Raw genomic sequence first — 21,539 nt, forward strand, 5'->3', positions numbered from 1 at the left:
TTGGAATGACTGATGTTGAAGATGAAACTCCAGTACTTTGGCCACCTGATGCAGAGAGCTGACTCATTAGAAAAGACCCTCATGCTGGGAAAGATTGAAGGTGGGAAGAGGAGGGGACGACAGAGGATATGATGGTTGGATGGCATCACCAACTCAATGGACATGAGTTTGAGTAAACTACGGGAGTTGGTGATGGACAGGGAGGCCTGGCATGCTGCAGTCCATGGGGTTGCAAAAAGTCGGACACAAATGAGCAGCTGAACTGAACTGATGATATTTGTTCATGGATATTTGTATTTTGAGTTATCATCCAATTTCATCATTACAAGCACATCTCAGAGAGAGTCCCATTTTGGTTCCAGACGACCTCAGTGAAGTGTGAATATCTCAGTAAAGCCAGTCACACTAATTTTTTGGTCCCGCAGTGCATGTGGAAGTTAGGTTTACATAATACTATAGTCTGTTTAAGCATACAGAAGTGTTACATCTTGGAGAAGGAAATGGAAACCCACTTCAGTATTCTTGCCTGGGAAATTATGAACAGAGACGCATGGTGGGCTATAGTCCCTGTAATTGCAAAAGGAGTCAGACACAGCTTAGCGACTAACAGCAGCAGCATTCTAAAAAACAATGTACATATCTTAATTTTAAAATGCTTTGTTGCTGTAAAATAGAAAAAGTCAACTGTCATTTGAGCCTTCAGTGAGTTGTGACATCAAAGATCAGTGATCACATATCAGCCTAACAAATATAAAGTAATGGAAAAATATGAAATATTTCAGTTACCAAAATATTACACAGAGATATGAAGTGAGCAGATGCTGTTGGGAAAATGGTGCTGATAGACTTGCTGGATACAGATTACTACTAACATTCAATTAAAAAAAGTATTTGCAAAGCACAGTAAAGGAAAGCGTAATAAAACCAGGTATTCCTGTATTCCTTATCTTCCTCACTTTGTTCTATTTCTGACCATTGAAAGTTGTTTCAGATTGCCTTCTCCATCCTTTTGATATGCCCTCATCCTGAGCTTTCTTTTAATCTTTAGTATTCTGTTAATTTCACAATTATGCATGTAGCATAGGTGTTCATTTATGGTATAGTTCTGGATGAAATTTTCAATTCTGGGTCCTCCCCCACCACCCTACATCCACTCATTCACCCTTTTTTTATTTTTTGCTCATTTTGAACTCTTACTAGATGTATGTTGGACTCCCTATATTGATTTTTTTTACACCTTTTCTTTTACTTGTCTTTTTACCTTTTCTTACATTTTTAATGAAATTCCTTAACTTTAGCTTCAGGTATTTTTGTTGAATTGTTTTTTAATTTCCAAGAGTGATTTTTCTTTTTTTTTTTTTTCCATTTATTTTTATTAGTTGGAGGCTATTTACTTTACAATATTGTAGTGGTTTTTGCCATACACTGACATGAATCAGCCATGGATTTACATGTATTCCCCATCCCCATCTCCCCTCCAGCCTCCCTCCCCACCCCATCCCTCTGGGTCTTCCCAGTGCACCAGCCCTGAGCACTTGTCTCATGCATCCTACCTGGGCTGGTGATCTGTTTCACACTTGATAATATACATCTTGTTCTTATTGTATAAATACAGGAGCTTACTGGAAGTCTCTTGTTTCCTCCAAGGTCATATTTTCTTTGTCTGTATTTCGCTTTGTCTGTGGTAGGCTTACGTGCATTGTCCAGTGATCCCGGGCTTTTGTTTAAATAGATGGTGGTGGTGATGATCATGATGATGATGAAGGTGACTGACAAATATTTAGGTGAATGATTGTGAAATCATTGTTAACTGGTGGTCTTCTTTTTAGGAAATTGGGTAGGGGCACTGTGTGTTATATTGAAAGGGACCTAATTATCAATGTGTAGTATTACAGTGTGGGACCATATTTCTTCAGGTAGAAATTCTCAAATATTTTGCCCCAATTTTATAACAGTAGGGCTAATATCCCATGTATAGGCTCAGTTTACTGTTTTATACTCCATGTCTCCCTCTCATTATTTTAGTTCCATACTTCTACAGAGTTCTACAAAAGACAAATTGGCTTTTTAGAATGTATCCTCTTCCTTGATAATCTCTATTCTTATTTGCAGAAATGTGATCCAGTTAAACTTACATAACAATGCATAATGGAAGTGAGTTTCACAGGACTTTTTTTCCTTTTGTTCTACCAACTTGGCCCTGTGGGCCCTGAATAGCAGGTATAAACAGCAAACACTGTAGGAGAAACCATGTATATCTGGCAAGAGAGCAGAGCAAAGGGGCGCTTGACTCCAAGGCCAGCCTGTTTGTGGGTTGCACTGTAGTAGTGTCTGCATAAGCAGCTAAAATATTGAGAAAATACCTTTATCTTTGGTTCGAGGAATCAGGAAATATTGGGCCCTTGTTTTTCAGTGAATATGAGGGGAATTACTTTTTTTTTCCCCCGTTCTTTGTCATTTCACTCTGAAGGTAATGCCAACCATGCTGTATGTGCAGGACAATGAAGGAACCCCCCTCGCCAGCCCCCAGAATACTGACTTTCTGGCCAGAGAATCCAGAAAAAAGGACACCTGGGGGTTGGAGAGTTTGAGGATAAGTTTGTAGAGATCTGTAAAAGGTGATCCCCTATTTTCTGTATGGAATAAAGTAAGTTCTGGACTCAACTCTGAGCTGTACATGCACAGAACAATCGCCAAGAACCATAGCAGAGGCCTCAAAGACTGAAGTATATTATGAACCCCCACCTAATTTCTGACACGTGCTGGGCATACTCAAAGAGCATAATAAAATCTTTAAAAATAAATTAATATTGAAATACTGATCAAAGAAGGCAAGCTGTCATTTTTGGTATGAACCTAAAGGGTTGTTTTGCTAAAATAGAGCTGTTCTCTAGAGGATTTGTAATAGAACCCAGAATCACCATAACATAATATAGAAAATGTCCAGGATACAATCCAAAATTACTCAGTGTCAGGATGATCCACATGTTAGAATTATTAGATGAAGACTTGTTAAGAATTGGCAAAGGATCTGGACACTTCACTAAAGAAAATATACATGTGACAGATAAGCACATGAAAAGATGTTCAGCATCATCTTTTATTTGGGGGAATGCAAATTAATACTGCCATAAGATACCTGTCACCTATTAGAATGGCTAAAATAAAAAAATAAGAACATCAAAATCCTGACAATTAGAAGTACTGACAAAATTGCAGAGCTGGAACTTTATTGCTGGTGGGAATGCGAAATGACATGGTACTTTTGAAAAACATTTTGGAATTTTCTTATAAAAGTTAAACATACACTTAACCATATCCACTCCCAAGTATTTACCCTAGCTTTGAATATACATGACAGATTTATTTATAATCACCCAAAACTGTATACAACCCTAATATCCTTCAACTGGTAAATGAATGAAATGTTGTGGTATATCCATATGTTGTAGTACTACTACACAGAGTAGAGGAATGAATCATTAATACAGAAAACCACATGGATAAAAAAATCAAAACTGTACAAATGGAGAACAGATCAATGTTTCCTAATGTGTGATGGAGGAGAGTTTGACTGTGAAAAAAATATCAAGAAGAAATTTTTTTAAGTGAAAGCAGTTCTTCTATATTGGAATTTTGGTGATAGCTACATGACTTAATGTGTTTATCCAAACTCATAGAACTATGTAGAAAAAAGAATGAATTTTACTGTATGCAAATTGAAACATTTTCAAAAGCATGAGACAGTATTATCTTTGAGAAATTGCAGTCTAAAAATTGAGGGAGATTTCCTGGTTAATTTTTATTTTAACAGTCGCAAAGAATTTGTTGCTCAGCCTCACACATATGCCTCATGCAATGTGTCTAGAGCCAACGGGACTCCTGAAAACAATTCTGTGCATTTCCACCATTTTATAAATAAGGACTAAACATAAGTCTTAAGACGTTGATTGACTTCTTTATGAAGGCTTGAAACTTAGGTCCTTGAGCCAAGTTGAGTTATATAGTGATGAGTTAGAATGAGCCACTGAAGCAACAAATTCAGACAGGCAGTCACAGTAGTAGTTAACATATCTGATCTCCTTCAGTGTGCTGGGTTTCTGAAGGCTTTGTGAAATCCACTTTCTCATTTCATTCTTTGAACAGTAACATGATATAGGTATTTCTGCTATTCCCAGTTAAAAATGAAGAAACTGAGAATTGGAGAGATAAGTTGCCAGGAAATTACATGATTGGTCAGTGGAGCAGAGTCAGAATTTTTATCTTGAACTAGAAGCTAACTTATACAAGAAAGAAGATACGATGTCAGGATGTACAAGGAGTTCAGTGTTTGGGAACCATGATGTTTGTGACAATAGATTAAAAAAGGTAGGCAGAGATCAATAGAATGTTACATATATTTGATTTGTTTTTGTTTTTTTCTGCAACTGTAGGAAATGAGGAACCATTGGAAGTTTCAGCTAATAATCAGATGGTCACCTTTTCATTTTCAACCATTTGATATTTGTATGGAGGACAGATTTCTAGGGAATAACTTTGAAACCAATTAGCAAAGACAGTAGGAACTTTTGGTAAGATCCTAATAAAACAGAATTTGTAAGGTGTATTTGGGACCAGTTTAAGAGATGTCTGTGTAATAAAATTAACAGTAGTTGGTGGCTGATTAAATGTGAGAAAAGAGATGAAAGGTATCAATGATGACTACTGCAGTTGAAATGGAGAATTCAGGGAAAGGATGGATATAGTGTGGAATGTCTATCTCCCTTTGCTTCTGTTGATTTTGCTTCTTGTGGTTTGGAGCTTTTTTGGTAGTTACTTACATGTCACTAAGTGTTACAGCTTCTTGGTGGAGTGATACTTTTACTATTATAAAGTACCCTTCCTTATCTCTAGTAGTAATTTTTATCTTACCAGTCTAGTATTAGTATAGCTATTCCAACTCTCTGTTTGCACAGTATATCTGTTTTCCATCCTTTTAGCCCCCTCATGTCTTTGAATTTAAAGATAGCTTCTCTTAGCATATAGGTGTGTCATTTTTTTTTAAATCTATCCTGTCAGTTTCTGCCTTTTGGAGAGTTTAATTCATATTTAATGCAATTACTGATAAAGACTTCTGCCATTTTAGTATTTGTTTTCTATTTGTCTTCATGTCTTCTTTTTTGTTCCTGAGTTTCTCCATTGTTGACATTTTGTGTTAAACAAATACTGCTCATGTTATTTTAATTACTTTGTAATTTCTTTTAATATATGTAGGTATAGGTATGTATGTGTATATATATATATATATATATATATATATGTTTTATATATATATGTAATTTTCTTAGTGGTTCCTGCTTTGGGTATTATAGTTCACATCTTTTAACAGTCTAATTTGGATTAATACCAGCTTTATTTCAGTAGCATGCAAAAACTTTCTCCTACATAGTTCTGCCTCCACTTACACTGTTACTTTCACTAATTACAGCTTTGTATATGGTGTACCCCTCAACACAGATTTGTAAGTATTATGCAGTCTTGTTTGAAACTAGATAGGGGGAAATGAGTAAACAATGCATTTATACTGTCTTTTGTATTTGTATAGTTTATTCACCTGGCATTCTTTTATTTTTTCATGTGTATTCTAGTTATCATTTAGTATCTTTTCATTTCAGCCTGAAGGACCCACCCCTTTTAACATTTCTTATAGGTGTGACGGGTTCCTTCAGTCTTTTATCAATCTGGAAACATCTTAGTTTTGAAAGATATTTTTGCTGTGTATAAAATTCTTGGTTGATAGGTTTTTTTATTTCACCTCATTGAATATATCATCCTGTTGCTTCAGACCTCCATGATCTCTATGAAAAACAAATCAGCTGATTTTCTTAATGATGATCCTTTGTAGGTGATAAGTCACTTCTCTCTTGCTGCTTCTAGATTTTTTATTTTTTTTTTTAACAGTTTGATTATTATGTGTCTCAGTGTGAATTTCTTTTTGTTTAACCTACTTAAAGTTAGTTGTGGTTCTTCCATGTGTATATTAATGTTTTTCATCAAATTTGGGGAATTTTCAGACCAGTTATCTCTCCGTCCTTTCTGAGAGGCTTTGTGTGCATGTTGTGGCACCCTTAGCTCTCAGCCAGACAATGCTTGTTCTCTTCCTTCTTTTGTGGAGCCTCGAAGGATAGGTAGGCCCTATAAGTGAGAGCTTGGTTCTTCTCAACCTTTCTCCTGATAATGTTCACAGCCCTAAACATGTATGTGGCTTCTACCTTCCAAGGAGTATGTCAGAACTTTTTAGAGCCCCTATGGCTATCTCATACCTCTGAGCTTTTTTAAATTTTTTGTTTATCTATTTATTATTTGGCCCAAGTATTAGTCATTGTTTCAGGTATCCACGAAGTTAAAATACTTGTCTGTAATTGTTTTAGACAAACACATGCTCTTCTTTATTCCTGGAGGAAGACTTTTTGCATTGGAGCACTTCCAAGGAATGTTCACTGCAGCAGTATTTTAAGTCCTCCAAAGAAGCAATGATGATTCTTTGGGAAAGAAGTTTTGAAAGGGCTCTCACTCTGTTCTGCTCCCTCTGGTGGCTACCAAGCTGCTGGGAAATAGTAAGTGGAACTAGCAAGTTAAATCACCATAAAACTTGCTATTCTTATCAAGATTTAGCCATTTTCCTTATAAAACTCTCCTGAGTTACAGGAACCCTTGATTAATTTCCAGAGTCTAAATGAGTTGATTTGATTGTTTATTTTTCCCCGTTTTCTGAGTCTTTTCACAGAGGAGTTAAGTTTTGGTCACCGTTTTTACTGATATTGCCTCTTGCATATTTTGGGGAAGAATTCCCCTTTTATTTCTGAGAATTATAAGGATTGGAAAGTTAATGAGTTCTTTTTGTGACATGTTGAATGATGCTTTCTATGGCACATCTGGGAGATCAAATTCCTATTTTAGGACTGTATCCTGATGTAGCCATCCATTTTTAGATGATAGTTAAAACCATTAGAGTAGATAAGATTGCCTTTTTAAAAAGTATTAATAAGGAAATGACCAAAAGGGCTTCTCTTGTTTGAGCAGATAATTGCTGAAGGAGGAAATGAAAAAATTCTCATGATGTAGATTGATGTCTACAAATTTTATGGTCTCAAATCTCAGGCAGTCTCTCAGAATAGCCTATCTATCTTACTCTTTTTTTCAGCTTTCACATTACCTTAGTAATTATCTAAACCTTCTCAAGTCTTTTTTTTTTTTTTAGCACATTATTTAACAGTTTTATTTTAAAAATAAAGTCATTACACTCAGCATCAATAATAATGATAACCACCATGTGACTCATAGGTTTCTAAATATTTTCACTCTCATACTTTAGCACCCTCAAGTCTTCCTATCTCTCATTACTCCCACTTAACTTTCCCTTATCTGTCTTCTACTTTAAGAAAACTTAAGCCACATAACTTCTCTCAAATTATCATTTCTCCCTCTTTTAATTTACTTTTATCCCCAGTTAATGATAGGGGAGAATTAAGTGTACTTACGAAAAGAAGGGGTGTCCAGGAGGGACTGATAGGGCCATCCCAGTAGGCATTGGGGGGATCCAGGGACTACAGGTTTCTCAGTTTGAATAATTAGGTTTTAAGAACAAATCAAAATACAATTTCTGTAAAGTGAGTTATATATAAAAGTCTGGAAAGAAATTGTATAGATGCTACAGATGGATGTTTGATGAAGTTATCCATTGAGCAATGGGTGTGTTTTTTGCTTTGCTATAACAAATGCCATACATTTAAAAATGTCCCTGTAGTAGGTTGAATTGTGTCTCCCAGAAAGAGAGACAGTTCCTACTCTGTAGAATTTGTGAATGTGACCTTATTGGGAGATAGTTCTTTGCAGATGAGATGCATTAAGAGGAAGTTATAACTATGCCGGGTGCCTAGCATTTAGGACCTAGTGGGCGTTAAATCCAGTGACGGACATCTGTATAATAAAGAGATGATATACGGGGGGCAAGACCACGTGAAGGCAGAGGGAAACACTGGAGAGCTGCACCTACAAGCCAGCCAGTGCCAAGGATTGCCAGAAGTCACCCCCAGCTAGGAGGAGGCAAAGAAGGGTTCTCCTCTAGAGCCTTTGATGGGAGAATTGTGCTACTGACGCCTTGATTTTTGGCATCTAGTTCCATAACTGTGAGAGAGTGAATATCTGTTGCCTTTAAGCCACACAGTTTATGATTTTTTGTTTTTGTTTTGTTTTTTATACTAGCCCTTGAAAACTAATAAAATCTCTTAGCTCACTCTTGAAATTATTTTAATTGGTAAATATGCAGATATGTTATCAAATGACAGGCTTTGAAAAATATTCATAAAATGTGTTTTTTACATTGTATTAGCTTAGGTTTGAGGGTAACATGAAAATGAAATTATAAGTAGGACTCTGACAGCTAGATAATTGTCTCTTGATGGATTACCTCAAATAAATAAAATTTAAAAGATGTTTTATTCCATTCATCCCTTCAAATCTATGATTCCATTTGAAAATCTCAGCTAATTTTTTTCTGAGAGAAATACTGTTATATCATGTTAGGAAATAATCTGCATAATTTCTAAGTTTGCATCTTCTACTTACATCCTTTTTATATGTATAAATATATATAGTACATATAAATACTGTATTTGAATAATCATGTCATACAGCATGGCATTTTATTAATAATCTAGGTAAAATATGCAAGTTTTTTATGTTCAATTTATTAAACCAAAGTCGTTTTGGTTACATCCTTTAGATTTTCTTAGAGAAAAAAAAATTTGAAATTTCTTCTTGACATGCTTTTGATACTTGAAGATATTTTACAGATCTTGATCCATTATAGATCAACTGTAATTTACTTTTTGAATTGTGCTTTACCTTTTTCAGGATTATATCTTTATTAGTTTTCTACTGCTCCCAAGACAAGCTATCACAAATTTAGCAGCTTAAAACACACTTTTTTATATAGCTGTTTAAGTCCGAAGTCTTAGTAGGCTTAGCTTGAGTCCTCTGCTTAACATCTCACAAAGTTGAAATCAGGGTGTTGAATTATTAGAGAAATGCAAATCAAAACCACAACGAGGTACCATTACACGCCAGTCACAATGGCTGCTATCCAAAAGTCTACAAGCAATAAATGCTGGAGAGGGTGTGGAGAAAAGGGAGCCCTCTTACACTGTTGGTGGGAATGCAAACTAGTACAGCCACTATGGAGAACAGTGTGGAGATTCCCTAAAAAACTGGAAATAGAACTGCCGTATGCCCCAGTAATCCCACTTCTGGGCATACACACTGAGGAAACCAGAACTGAAAGAGACACGTGTACCCCAGTGTTCATCGCAGCACTGTTTAAAATAGCCAGGACATGGAAGCAACCTAGATGCCCGTCAGCAGACGAAGGGATAAGAAAGCTGTGGTACATAAACACAATGGAATATTACTCAGCCATTAAAAAGAATACATTTGAATCAGTTCTAATGAGGTGGATGAAACTGGAGCCCATTATACAGAGTGAAGTAAGCCAGAAAGAAAAACACCAATACAGTATACTAGCGCATATATATGGAATTTAGAAAGATGGTAATGATAACCCTATATGCAAGACAGAAAAAGAGAGACAGGTGTATAGAACAGACTTTTGGACTCTGTGGGAGAAGGCGAGGGTGGGATGATCTGAGAGAATAGCATTGAAACATGTATATTATCAATTGTGAAACAGATCGCCAGACCAGGTTTGATGCATGAGACAGGTGCTCAGGGCTAGTGCACTAGGATGACCCAGAGGGATGGGATGGGGAGGCAGGTGCGAGGGGGTTTCAGGATGGGGAACACATGTAAATCCATGGCTGATTCATATCAGTGTATGGCAAAAACCACTGCAATATTGTAAAGTAATTAGCCTCCAACTAATATAAAAGCCTCTTGATGAAAGTGAAAGAGGAGAGTGGAAAAGTTGGCTTAAAGCTCAACATTCAGAAAACTAAGGTCATGGCATCTGGTCCCATCACTTCATGGCAAATAGATGGGGAAACAGTAGAAGCAGTGTCAGACTTTATTTTTGGGGGCTCCAAAATCACTGCAGATGATGATTGCAGCCATGAAATTAAAAGATGCTTACTCCCTGGAAGGAAAGTTATGACCAACCTAGACAGCATATTAAAAAGCAGAGACATTACTTTGCCAACAAGGTCCATCTAGTCAAGGCTATGGTTTTTCCATTGGTCATATATGGATGTGAGAGTTGGACTGTGAAGAAAGCTGAGCGCCGAAGAATTGATGCTTTTGAACTGTGGTGTTGGAGAAGTCTCTTGAGAGTCCCTTGGACTGCAAGGAGATCCAACCAGTCCATCCTAAAGGAGATCAGTCCTGGGTGTTCATTGGAAGGACTGATGCTAAAGCTGAAACTCCAATACTTTGGCCTCCTGATGCGAAGAGTTGACTCATTGGAAGAGACCCTAATGCTAGGAGGGATTGGGGGCAGGAGGAGAAGGGGACAACAGAGAATGAGATGGCTGGATGGCATCTCCAACTGGATGGACATGAGTTTGAGTCAACTCCAGGAGTTGTTGATGGACAGAGAGTCCTGGCGTGCTGCGATTCATGGGGTCACAAAGAGTCAGACACGACTGAGTGACTGAACTGAACTGAATATAAATAAATGAAAATATATATATAAAGAAAAGCAAAACAAAAACCAAAACAAGATATCAGGGTGATGACTGGGTCATGTTCCCAACTGAAGTCTTTGGGGAAGCATCTGCTTCCAGACATATTCACACTGACAATCAAATTCAGTGTTCACTATTGCAGGATGTTGGTCCTTGTTTCCTTGCTGTCTGTCAGTGGGGGCTAATGTTTGCTCCTGGAGGTGACCCACATTCCTTCTCATACTTTCCGTGGAAACCAGCCCCATCCCCACCCCCAGCCAGCAGCAACAGGTCAGATTCTTCTCACACTTCTAATTTCTCCTGCTGCATTTTTCTGACTCCAGCTGAAGAACGCTGTCTGCTTTTAAGAACTCATGTGATTAGATTGGGCCCACCCAGATAATTAAGAACAGTCTCTCTATATTAACCTTTTTAAACTTAGTCACATCCCTTTTGCCATGTGATAAAATGTATATACAATTCCAGGGATTGGGACACAGGCATCTTTGTAGGGGATTCAAGAGGGAGAGGACATGTGTATACCTATGGCTGATTCATGTTGAGGTTTGACAGAAAACAACAAAAGTCTGTAAAGCAATTATCCTACAATTAAAAAAGGAAAGAAACATACGCACAATTCCAGGGGTTGGGGCACAGGCATCTTTTTAGGGAGTTGGGGCATTTTGCTCACTGTAAGTATTAATAACTAATATCAACAGTTTTGATAACTAGTTGTATTAAGTATAAATGTTAACCCTACTAAAATAATTAATGAAATCTAAATATAAATTCAAAAAAAAGATACTGTAGGATATATAGTTAGTGTAAGAACTCTGTCCCTCCTTATATTTATATTTTATAAAGTATAATGATAATGTTTGCCAAAGAGGTAGGAAATTAGAAAATTGTCTTCTTACACCACAGAAGACACACTTCTCTGTGGAAGAAGGTTAATGAACTGAAATGTCATTCCCTTAATGATACTTGAATTGTACGACATAATTTACTTATTTTGAGATTCTAGCTAACTTTTATTGCTTGAAATTAATTGGATATCCACACCACTTGGGAGTAGACTAGAAAGTCCACACAAAAACCATGTCCCCTTCATTTCTCATTTATCTTAGAGTTTGGTACTGAGTAGCTGGGGACTTGAATTCCTTTCTCTTTTCTTACCAATAGTTTCATGTGCTTAACAAATGACTCACTCAAGATAATGGATGCTTCTTAAAGTTGGAGACTCTGACTTGTTCATTTTTGTATCACCAATATCTGTCATACTGCAGTTGTTCCAAATATTGTGTTGGAGCAACACAAATATTAGGTTGGTACAAGCATATTTGTGGTTTCAGACCATGAATTTTAAATCATTATAACTAGGCTCAGACATACAAAATTGGAACCATTATAGTTAACATATAATGAGAAGTAAGTTTGTTTATTCCTGTATCATAAAAATCCATGCTTCGGGATTTGGCGAACTCTTGGAAAGGATTTGGTGAACTCTTGGAAAGTATTGTGCCTCCTGCTGGTTGTGGAAGCGTTATCCCTGCAAAAAGTTGTTGAGATGCTTGAAGAAGCATCAGTTGGTGAGTGCTCAAGTGAAAATGGCAGATGAGGCAGAATTTTGTAGCCCAGTTTGCTCAAGTTCTGAAGCATTGTTTATGCAACATGCAGTCAGGCATTGTCTTGGGGAAGAATTTGGCCCATTCTGTTGACCAGTTCTGGCTGCAGGCATTGCAGTGTTCAGTACATCTGATAGATTTGCTGAGCATACTTCTCAGATGTAATGGTTTTGCCGGGGTTCAGAAAGCTGTAGTGGGTCAGACTAACAGCAGACCACCAAACAGTGACCATGGCCTCTTTTTGGTGCAGATTTGGCTTTGGGAGGTACTTTTGGAGCATCTCAGTCCAACCACTAAGCTGGTCGTCACCAGTTGTCTAAAATCCATTTTTCGTTGCATGTCACAATCCGATCAAGAAATGGTTCCTTGTTGTTGTGTAAAATAAGAAAAGTGAAGTGAAAGTTGCTCAGTCATGGCCAACCCTTCACAACCCGGTGCACTTATTTATACAGTCCATGGAATTCTCCAGGCCAGAATACTGGAGTGGGTAGCTGTTGCCTTTTCCAGGGGATCTTCCCAACCCAGGGATCAAACCCAAGTCTCCCCCATTGCGAGCAGATTCTTTACCAGCTGAGCCACCAGGGAAGCCCAAGAATACTACAGTGGGTAGCGTACCCTTCTCCAGGGGATCTTCTTCACCCAGGAATCAAACCAGGGTCTCCTGCATTGCAGGTGCTTCAGAGTGACAATTTTTTTCATTTCCGGTCAGCTCATGAAGCACCCACTTATCGAGCTTTTTCCTTTTTCCTTTCCAATTTGTTTCAAACGTCGACGTTGAGTCCTTCGGCAGGTTCTCAGTGCAGTTGTAAGAGCTTGACGATTGCTCCTACCTGGCTGTTGTCAGTTTCCGAGGGCCAGCCACTGCACCCCTCGTCTCCAAGGCTCTCTCTTCTGCTTTACAAAACTTCTTGAACCACCGGTGCACTGTGTGTTCATTAGCAGTTCCTGGGCCAGACACGTTGTTAATGTTTTGAGTTGTCTCTGATACTTTACTACCCATTTAAACTAGAATAAGAAAATCGCTCAAATTTGCTTTTTGTCAAACATCATTTGTCTAGTCTAAAATATAAACAGTAAGCAATAAGACATTAGCAAAAAGAAAAAGCGAGAAATGCACATTAAAATGATGTATAATATCACTACGTTTATTTAAGAATGTATTCTAGTATCAGATGGCAAAATTCAACAACGCAAAACCGCAATTACTTTTGCACCAGTCTAATACTTTTTGAAAAATAACTGAATTCATGAATAAATACCACAGCTAACAAATGTTTATTAAACAGCCAGTGTGTGCAAGTTGGTCACCTATTGATTCAGTATTTACTGAATAAAGCGCATGCCTTCAAGCCATCACTACCTGATATCTTTCTGATTATTCGTGGTTATCATTGCTATAAAAGAACAGAGGTCTCTACTACAGGTGATTTAATACAAAATACCTGAATTAGAAATCAGGTGTCTTGAATTCTGCTCTTTTATTAATTAATTGGATGATTCCCAAGCAAAATAATTTCTGAGGCTCAACTTACCTATAAAATGAAAATGTAAAATAAGATCCTTTAAATTTCTTCCAGCTTTTAAATTTGTACACTTTGAATTTTTATTTTGAAATAAAATGGGAAGCCTGAAGGATAAAGGAGTTCAAGATTGATCCTAAACATAAACCCTCATTTGTTTTTTGGTCCTTGCCTGAGTGTAAGCATTCGTAAAATGCAAGTCATTTTGCCTTAAAATTTAACTGGCTTTATTTATTCCTTAAGGATTTTATCCATTCACTTAATTTTTCTATGAGAAGAGAAAGGAAATATCAGTGAATCAGATGCAATTCTTTTTTAAATAAAAACAAACACATAAAGAAGAGGGGATAATATCTGACACTTGAACCTGTAGATTTTTCTATTGGTCAGTCAAAAGCAGGGCCAGGTAAAAGAAGTCAGCTGAATTGAATTTTCTTATTTTCTTAAATTCTATTATCAGACTGGGAAGATAGTGCCTCTTTCCTCTAAATAATAATTTTAAGGAGACCAATAAAGCTAATAGTTTATCCATTATAAATGTCATGATATATCAATTAACTAAATTTTTATGTGCCCCTGCCTATTATACATAAAAATGAAATCATTTTTTTCTAAAATACAGAAGTAGTTACTTCCAGTAGAACTATCTTATAACTTCAAGAGAGAATATTTAAGGATCACTCTGTCTACCAGAACCTAACAGTCTAATTCTGCAAGATCTAAAAACTATATTAAATTTGAAATGTAGTGTGTGACCCACTCTCATTTTTTACCTTGTGAAGAGACTCAGTACACTGTAAAATTATTAACTGATTTTATTTGAAGTAGTTTCCAGGTATTTCCTGCCTCTGGGCGTTATGTCCAAAACTTTGACAATAGTTTTTAAGGAAGAGTGGATATGAGCCTTGATATTATGCAGTTACAACTGGAAGAGACTTTTGAGATCATCTGTTAGAAACCTTCTTATTGTGTAGATAGGGAAACTGAGGAAACAGTTTTATTTTCAGTTCTGAGCAGAATCAGGACTTTAACATAGTCTTTTATTCCCAGTCATGTGGCCTTTCTCCTATACTGCACTGTGTTTGGTGGCATTTTGAAATAGAAACAAAGTATTTTGCAACTGTTGAAAAGTTAAAAGTGTAGTATAACCAGAAGAGAAATTATTTTAAATGATAATTTCATTTAGATAAAGTGAATTGCTGTTTTATTTACTGTTTTTCTTGTTTAGGTGAAAAGAGATTTGAATGTCCGGAATGTTCTAAAAGATTTATGCGGAGTGATCATCTCTCCAAACATGTCAAAACGCACCAGAATAAAAAAGGTGGTGGGACAGCTCTTGCCATTGTTACCTCCGGAGAACTGGACTCATCTGTTACAGAGGTGCTTGGCTCCCCAAGAATTGTCACAGTTGCAGCCATTTCTCAAGATTCAAACCCAGCAACTCCCAATGTTTCAACCAACATGGAAGAATTCTGAAGTTATTTATAATAGAGACCTCTAGTGCTGCACTTAAGTTTACACACCTTTGAAAATCTGGAAATGGGCTGGCCAGGTGGATTACAGAGTAGGAAATCATGTTTTCATTCTTGGCTTCTTTAAGTATTCCAGGATTTGGGGTCAGCACATGAAGTGTTGAATTTTTTAAAATACAAAAGCAAACTGATATACTGGAAACAGATAGAAAAGTATTTCCTCCATATTATGTACGTTGTAGTTATTCGGAGATAGGTCACATAATCTTTAAACTGAATCTTCCCCTCTCTTAACATCATGTGTTAACATGTTTAAAAAGACAGACCTCAGTAGTTTGCAGACTGGACCTTAATTGGACTTGTTTTCTTTGAAAGTACTTTGTTATAAATTCAGTCAGTAATACTTATGTGGATTTTTTTCCCCCAATATTACAGAAAACAGATAGTTAACTGATGATAGAGATAATGCTTTATTTCCTTAGCTTGATTTTTGGAAAATGAATTGAAAATAGTTTTGGCCGTCTTTTCTAAATATTAGAAATTCTTCAACAGTTAAATTAGATAAGTTCCAAAAACATAATCTGAGAGGCATCTCAGATCTTTATTACCACTACATTGTAGTAGTGCGTATGCAGACAATCAGTGAAATCGAATTACTTTCTCCATTTGGAGACACAAGAGGAACTTAGAGCTAAACCTTAGGTTAAATTTTAGATTGAAACCATAGGAAAATACTGGGGGGGAAATGGTTAAAACAAAACTCATAATAGCTTCAGAAAAATAAAATGAGGCAACTTAACAGGTATGGTTTTGAAGTTAGGATTGATTATATTCCTAACACTAGGTTGAACCACAAAGTTCATTTTAAATGTTTATATTGGAAATATTTGCATAGAGTTTAAATTGTCCTGTAGTTTCATATTCTGTAAATATGAGTTGACAATGTGCAAAATTCTTTATGCTTTGACTTGGTAGCCAAAGAAAGAATTATCACACTTTTTTTAAGGCCGGCAGAAAATTATCTTTTAACTACATTATAATTTCTGTTTTCCTCTTTGCTAAAAATTAGCCAATCCCATTTTATTTGTAGCACTGTTTTAGAGGCTGATTAAGAATTTATAACACAGTAATGTCTTTTTGTTATGCCAGTAACTGAATTTTCCTTAAGAAGACATCCTAACAAATGTATAACAGATGTGATGCTATGAAACAAGAAGTATTTTTTAAAAATATCAGTCAGTTATAAGTGATTAAAGAAATAAATGTATTTCATTGTTTGTAAAAGGATCTTAATAGGAAAGATGGCCAAAAGTTTCATATAAAAAAATTTGGAGTATGCCAGTAGCTTAAATATTAGTAAGATATTTCATATTTAAAAATATATTTACAGTGAATTATAATGCAGTTGGAATTCACCATTTGAAAACTGAAGTTTTTAACTGCTTGGTTAATTAACACCATTAGTTTGGGGACTGTTTGAGTATAGGTGTATGTTATTTTCTTGTACATTCTCTATTATTTCAGGAAAAGTACTACTCATGCGAATTCTCTTCCGAAATTGTGATGTTTCTTGTATTTTTGATGAAGGAGAAATACTGTAATGATCACTGTTTACACTATGTACACTTTAGGCCAGCCCTTTGTAGCGTTATATAAAACTGAAGGTCTTTTGTGCTTTCAGTTTGTATAAAAAAGCTTTGAGATTAAAGGAAAAAAAATTTTTACACTGTGGTTATAAATTTCAAGTTTCTTAAAGCTTTTGTAGACTTGTAACAAAGTCTTTAAATTTTAGTTGGATTTTGTAAATTGTTTTGTATATTTTATTTAATGTACTCTTAACAACTGATGTATCTGGCTTTAAAACATCAGAATCAGTTTGTTTTGTTTGGTACAGAGGAGCATTTGGTAGTGTTAATTTTAATTTTATTATATAGGAGCTGAAACATCAAATATATATTTTATCTATCATTATGCTACACAATCAGTGCTATAAATTTTTTTATGCAAAGAAACTTTCCTAATGTTTGAATCATGTTTCCTCAGAGTGACACTTTTTGTTGTTGTTGATACTGAGTGTGAGCTCTCTGCACCATTATTCTATGAACCGTTTTTAATGCATACCTATGTATGCGCCTCAGAAATGGAAGTTATTTTTTAATCAACAATGAGGCCTATTATAAATTTAACAAACTGAATCTGGATAGCTTTATAGCATATAAAGTATATTAATTTGTGTTAGCAGGTGCACATTTCACCACTGAAATTACAAATATTTTGACAGTCTGTTCTGCAAACCATTCTGAATCCACTCTTCTGTCTTATAAGAATCGTAAATTTCAATGTCCTTTATTTGACTCGGTGGGATATAGCTGTTATAAGTAATAGGGCACAGATGTGCAGTAGAGTCTTGTTTAATGACATTTCACTGTTCATTCCCTTTGCCACTGTTATAAAACTTTTCTTTATTGTAATTATCAGTGCAAAGCTATGTATTTATCATGGTAGAACTCCAGTGTTAGAATAGTTTTTTCTTACAGTATACTTTCTTTGGTTAGGTTTGTGTATGTGTTGCTGATTACATTAGAACTTGATGTTAAGTCATTATTTATCACACTCTCATGAGAGCAGTAATAAAAGTGTGTAATCTAGGAGAAAAAGTTAATTTGTCAAACTTAGATAAGCATGATGTTTAGGTCCTATTTTTCAATTTTATAACTGTTTTATTGCAACAATATTTGTATTTAAGTCTTCATTTTAATGCCTTGTGGTGTTTTTTTATGCATGTCACTAAATTGTCATCCCACATAAATTGATGTGCAGCATAGGGTATTAAATCTACATAATGATTTTAAAACAGAAATAGTTGATGGTAAAATGTAAATGTTTTGCAAAAATTCCTTATAAAAAGTTTTGTAGTAACATTTCACTTGTAAATTTTTTTTTTTTTGTAAAAAAAAAAAAAATGGAAAAAAAAAAAAAAGATGAATCCAGAAAAGAACTTGTTTCCCATATCCTAGAATTTAGACAATTATTCTGCCAGCAAAGCCTCTGGGGCTGTAATTGACATTTTTACAGTGCTGATTTGTATAAAATTTGTTTTTTGTGGATTTGGAAATAAAATCATGTACAAGTTGTTGCCTGCAATAACAATTGCAAGTAACCTATTAAAAATTCCCTTGAGTTTAACATGTTTCTTCATTTAATTATGTATACTATAAAGCAGCAATAAATTGTTTGAACTATCAACCTTCTTATAACGATGAACACTGGAAAGTAATGTTCTCACTAGAAAATGTATTGGCAACTCTTCATAATTCCTAGTATTAAGATATGGTCACCATTTCTCTGAACATATCACCAAAGAACACCAATTCAAATTTCATGTTAATTTGTAGCCATTGCTCTAGACATTTATGGAAATTAAAATTTGATTTAGGTACATTTTTTACTTAGATATTTTTAAGCAGTAAATGTTAGGAAATTGTAGGAAGAGCTGAAAATGAAAACATAATTAAAATATTATTTAAGCTTACAGAAGCAGTAAGAAGCAATGCATGCCATGTAGATGCCACAGTCTAAAAGCAAAAGCTATTTGCTTTTCCTCTTGGGAGACCTCTGCAAATCTCATACAGAACCTTAACTGACATAATAAAGTACTGCTATAACAACTTTAGTTATCAGATTTCCAAACCCAGGCTATATTACATATCATCATGTGAGGAGCAGAGGATATTAGGCAGCAGGTAAGTATTAATACTTTGGTCCACAGGATGCCAAGAATTCTTTTTACATCTGTATTAATCAGGGCCTACATTGTGTTTGGGTAGATGCCTTCTATAGTAAAACTGTAAGTTAAATACATGGTTAGTGTAATAATATATGTTTATTGACAGTTCCTGAATCAAAAAACAGATTTATTTTACTCTGGCAAATGACCAGGAAAGAGGTCTTACTAAATTTTTCAAAATATTTGTATCAAACTAGAAATGTATTTCAGTTATTTGAAAAATTCACATTTGGAAGCATCAGGATGATACTGTATAAAAGGGATAATGCAAGTAGTAAACTTCTTATGTGGTAGTGCCAGTTTGATTCTTGGACTTCTAGGAACTTCAGTCTCAACCAGGAACCTAGACTGAATCAAAGAAAATACTAAAAAAGTAATGCTTTTTACCTTATCCTACATAAAACTGTTGATATAATAAGTTAGGAAAGTTGAAGCAGTTCTAAGTGTAACACTGTATAATATGGTATAGTTTATAATGCTATTCATGATAACTTCAAATATCAAGAAAGGATTGTATAGCTTGCTTTTTTTTTTATAAGTTCAGATGCTTAAAGAGTGCAGAGACTTCAGATATGTGCAAAACATATGAAATACTTTATTCTTCAGTACATCTAACTTATGTTACTGTATTTACTGCCCAAGCGCTAATGTCTAGTTCACACACAGCCAACTTGTAATTATGTAGCAGAGTTTTTTAGACACGGTATTCAATGCTCCTAAAAGTTGCTAATTAGTGTATGTCTTAGGCTATATTCTTCTTCCTTGAAGGTCACAATGAATTTATTTATGGATGCCTGAAGCTGATCTCAAGTGCAAATAGAGGAAGGAAGGAAGAAAGATCATATAAATATTTGTTTTTGTCTAAGGTAATAGTTTGGCAAATGCTAGGATAATTTTTCCTGGAGGAAAATGTTCCAATTAATAGGGTTTCTGGATTTCAGAATTTTAGTAATCAAGTTTTCCTGTTTAAAGAGAAAGGAATCAATATGCTATTCATAGTACTTTGGCCCAGAAAAGCAATTTATGTAAGTGTGTACATATATATAACAGCTTTTACAATAAGCATTTGATTTAGCAAATGAGTTAGCAAATTACATATATTGTATTGGACTGTACTGACATAAAATCTATTTTTTTTAACTAGGAAAGGTATTTTCATGATAAATCATGCATCACTATGCTGCCCACAGCTAGGTGCAAATGCTCAAGCCTTAAGTACATTGTACATTCTCTTGTGAATTCAACCAGGAAAATTTGGTGACAGTTAGGCAAAATTTTCACATGAGCTTGCAGTGTTTGAAACATTTCATTAAAAATATTGTACTGCAATGAAACAATAGATGCATTTCCAATGAACAATAATCCCTTTGCATAATTGTGGCATTGTTTGAAATTTTTTTGTTCAGGGAAAACATAATCCATGGGATTTTTGTTTCCTGTATGCATTTTAATAAAATTAGGTGCATATATAGAGAAAATATAATTTTAGATATATATTAATATAACATTTGGGTTGGGTTGGGAAGTTCAAACTTGCACATAAAACTACTTTGTCTTTAAAGTTGCTGAAAGACTGCAAGAAATACAGATAGGCATAAATATACACACATTTCCTAAAATTCTGTATAAAAGATTTGTACCAACAGACTGGTTCCAAATTGGGAAAAGAGTACATCAAAGCTGTGTATTGTCACTCTGCTTATTTAACGTATATGCTGAAATGCCAGGTTGGATGAAGCACAAGCTGGAAGTAAGGTTGATGGGAGAAATAATAACCTCAGATATGCAGATGACACCACCCTTATGGCAGAAAGTGAAGAATTAAAGAACCTCTTTATGAAAGTGAAAGAGGAGAGTGAAAAAGCTGGCTTAAAACTCAACATTAAAAAAACTAAGATCATGGCATCTGGTCCCATCACTTCGTGGCAAATAGATGGGGAAACAGAGACTTTATTTTGCGGGGCTCCCAAGTTTCTGCAGATGGTGACTGCAGCCATGAAATTAAAAGACGCTTACTCCTTGGAAGAAAAGCTACAACCAACTTAGCATATTAAAAAGCAGAAACGTTACTTTGCCAACAGCGGTCCATCTAGTCAAAGCTATGATTTTTCCAGTAGTTGTGTATGGATGTGAGTGTTGGACTATGAAGAAAGCTGAGCATCAAAGAATTGATGCTTTTGAACTGTGGTGTTGGAGAAGACTCTTGAGAGTCCCTTGGACTGCAAGGAGATCAAACCAGTCCATCCTAAAGGAAACCCGTCCTGAATATTTATTGGAAGGACTGATGCTGAAACTGAACCTCCAGTACTTTGGCCACCTAATGCGAAGAACTGACTCATTGGAAAAGCCCCTGATGCTGGGAAAGATTGAAGGCAGGAGGAGAATGGGACGACAGAGGATGAGATGGTTAGGTGGCATCACCAACTCGATGGACATGAGTTTGAGCACACTGCGGAAGTTGATGATGGACAGGGAAGCCT

General features: G+C 35.5%; 1 protein-coding gene across 2 annotated transcripts in view; it reads left to right on the forward strand.

Annotated features, from left to right (window-relative positions):
• The window catches only part of SP4 (Sp4 transcription factor), an 86,968-nt gene extending 68,510 nt beyond the window's left edge, over positions 1-18,458 (forward strand). For both annotated transcript variants that reach the window (XM_061165044.1, XM_061165045.1), the window contains exon 6: positions 15,029-18,458. In XM_061165044.1, coding sequence (XP_061021027.1) covers positions 15,029-15,276 — 248 coding nt within the window. In that variant the 3' untranslated portion in view covers positions 15,277-18,458. The remainder of the gene's footprint in view (positions 1-15,028) is intronic.
• The last annotated feature ends 3,081 nt before the right edge of the window (positions 18,459-21,539 follow it).

Source organism: Dama dama, chromosome 18, assembly GCF_033118175.1.
Source record: "Dama dama isolate Ldn47 chromosome 18, ASM3311817v1, whole genome shotgun sequence".
NCBI lineage: Eukaryota > Metazoa > Chordata > Mammalia > Artiodactyla > Cervidae > Dama > Dama dama.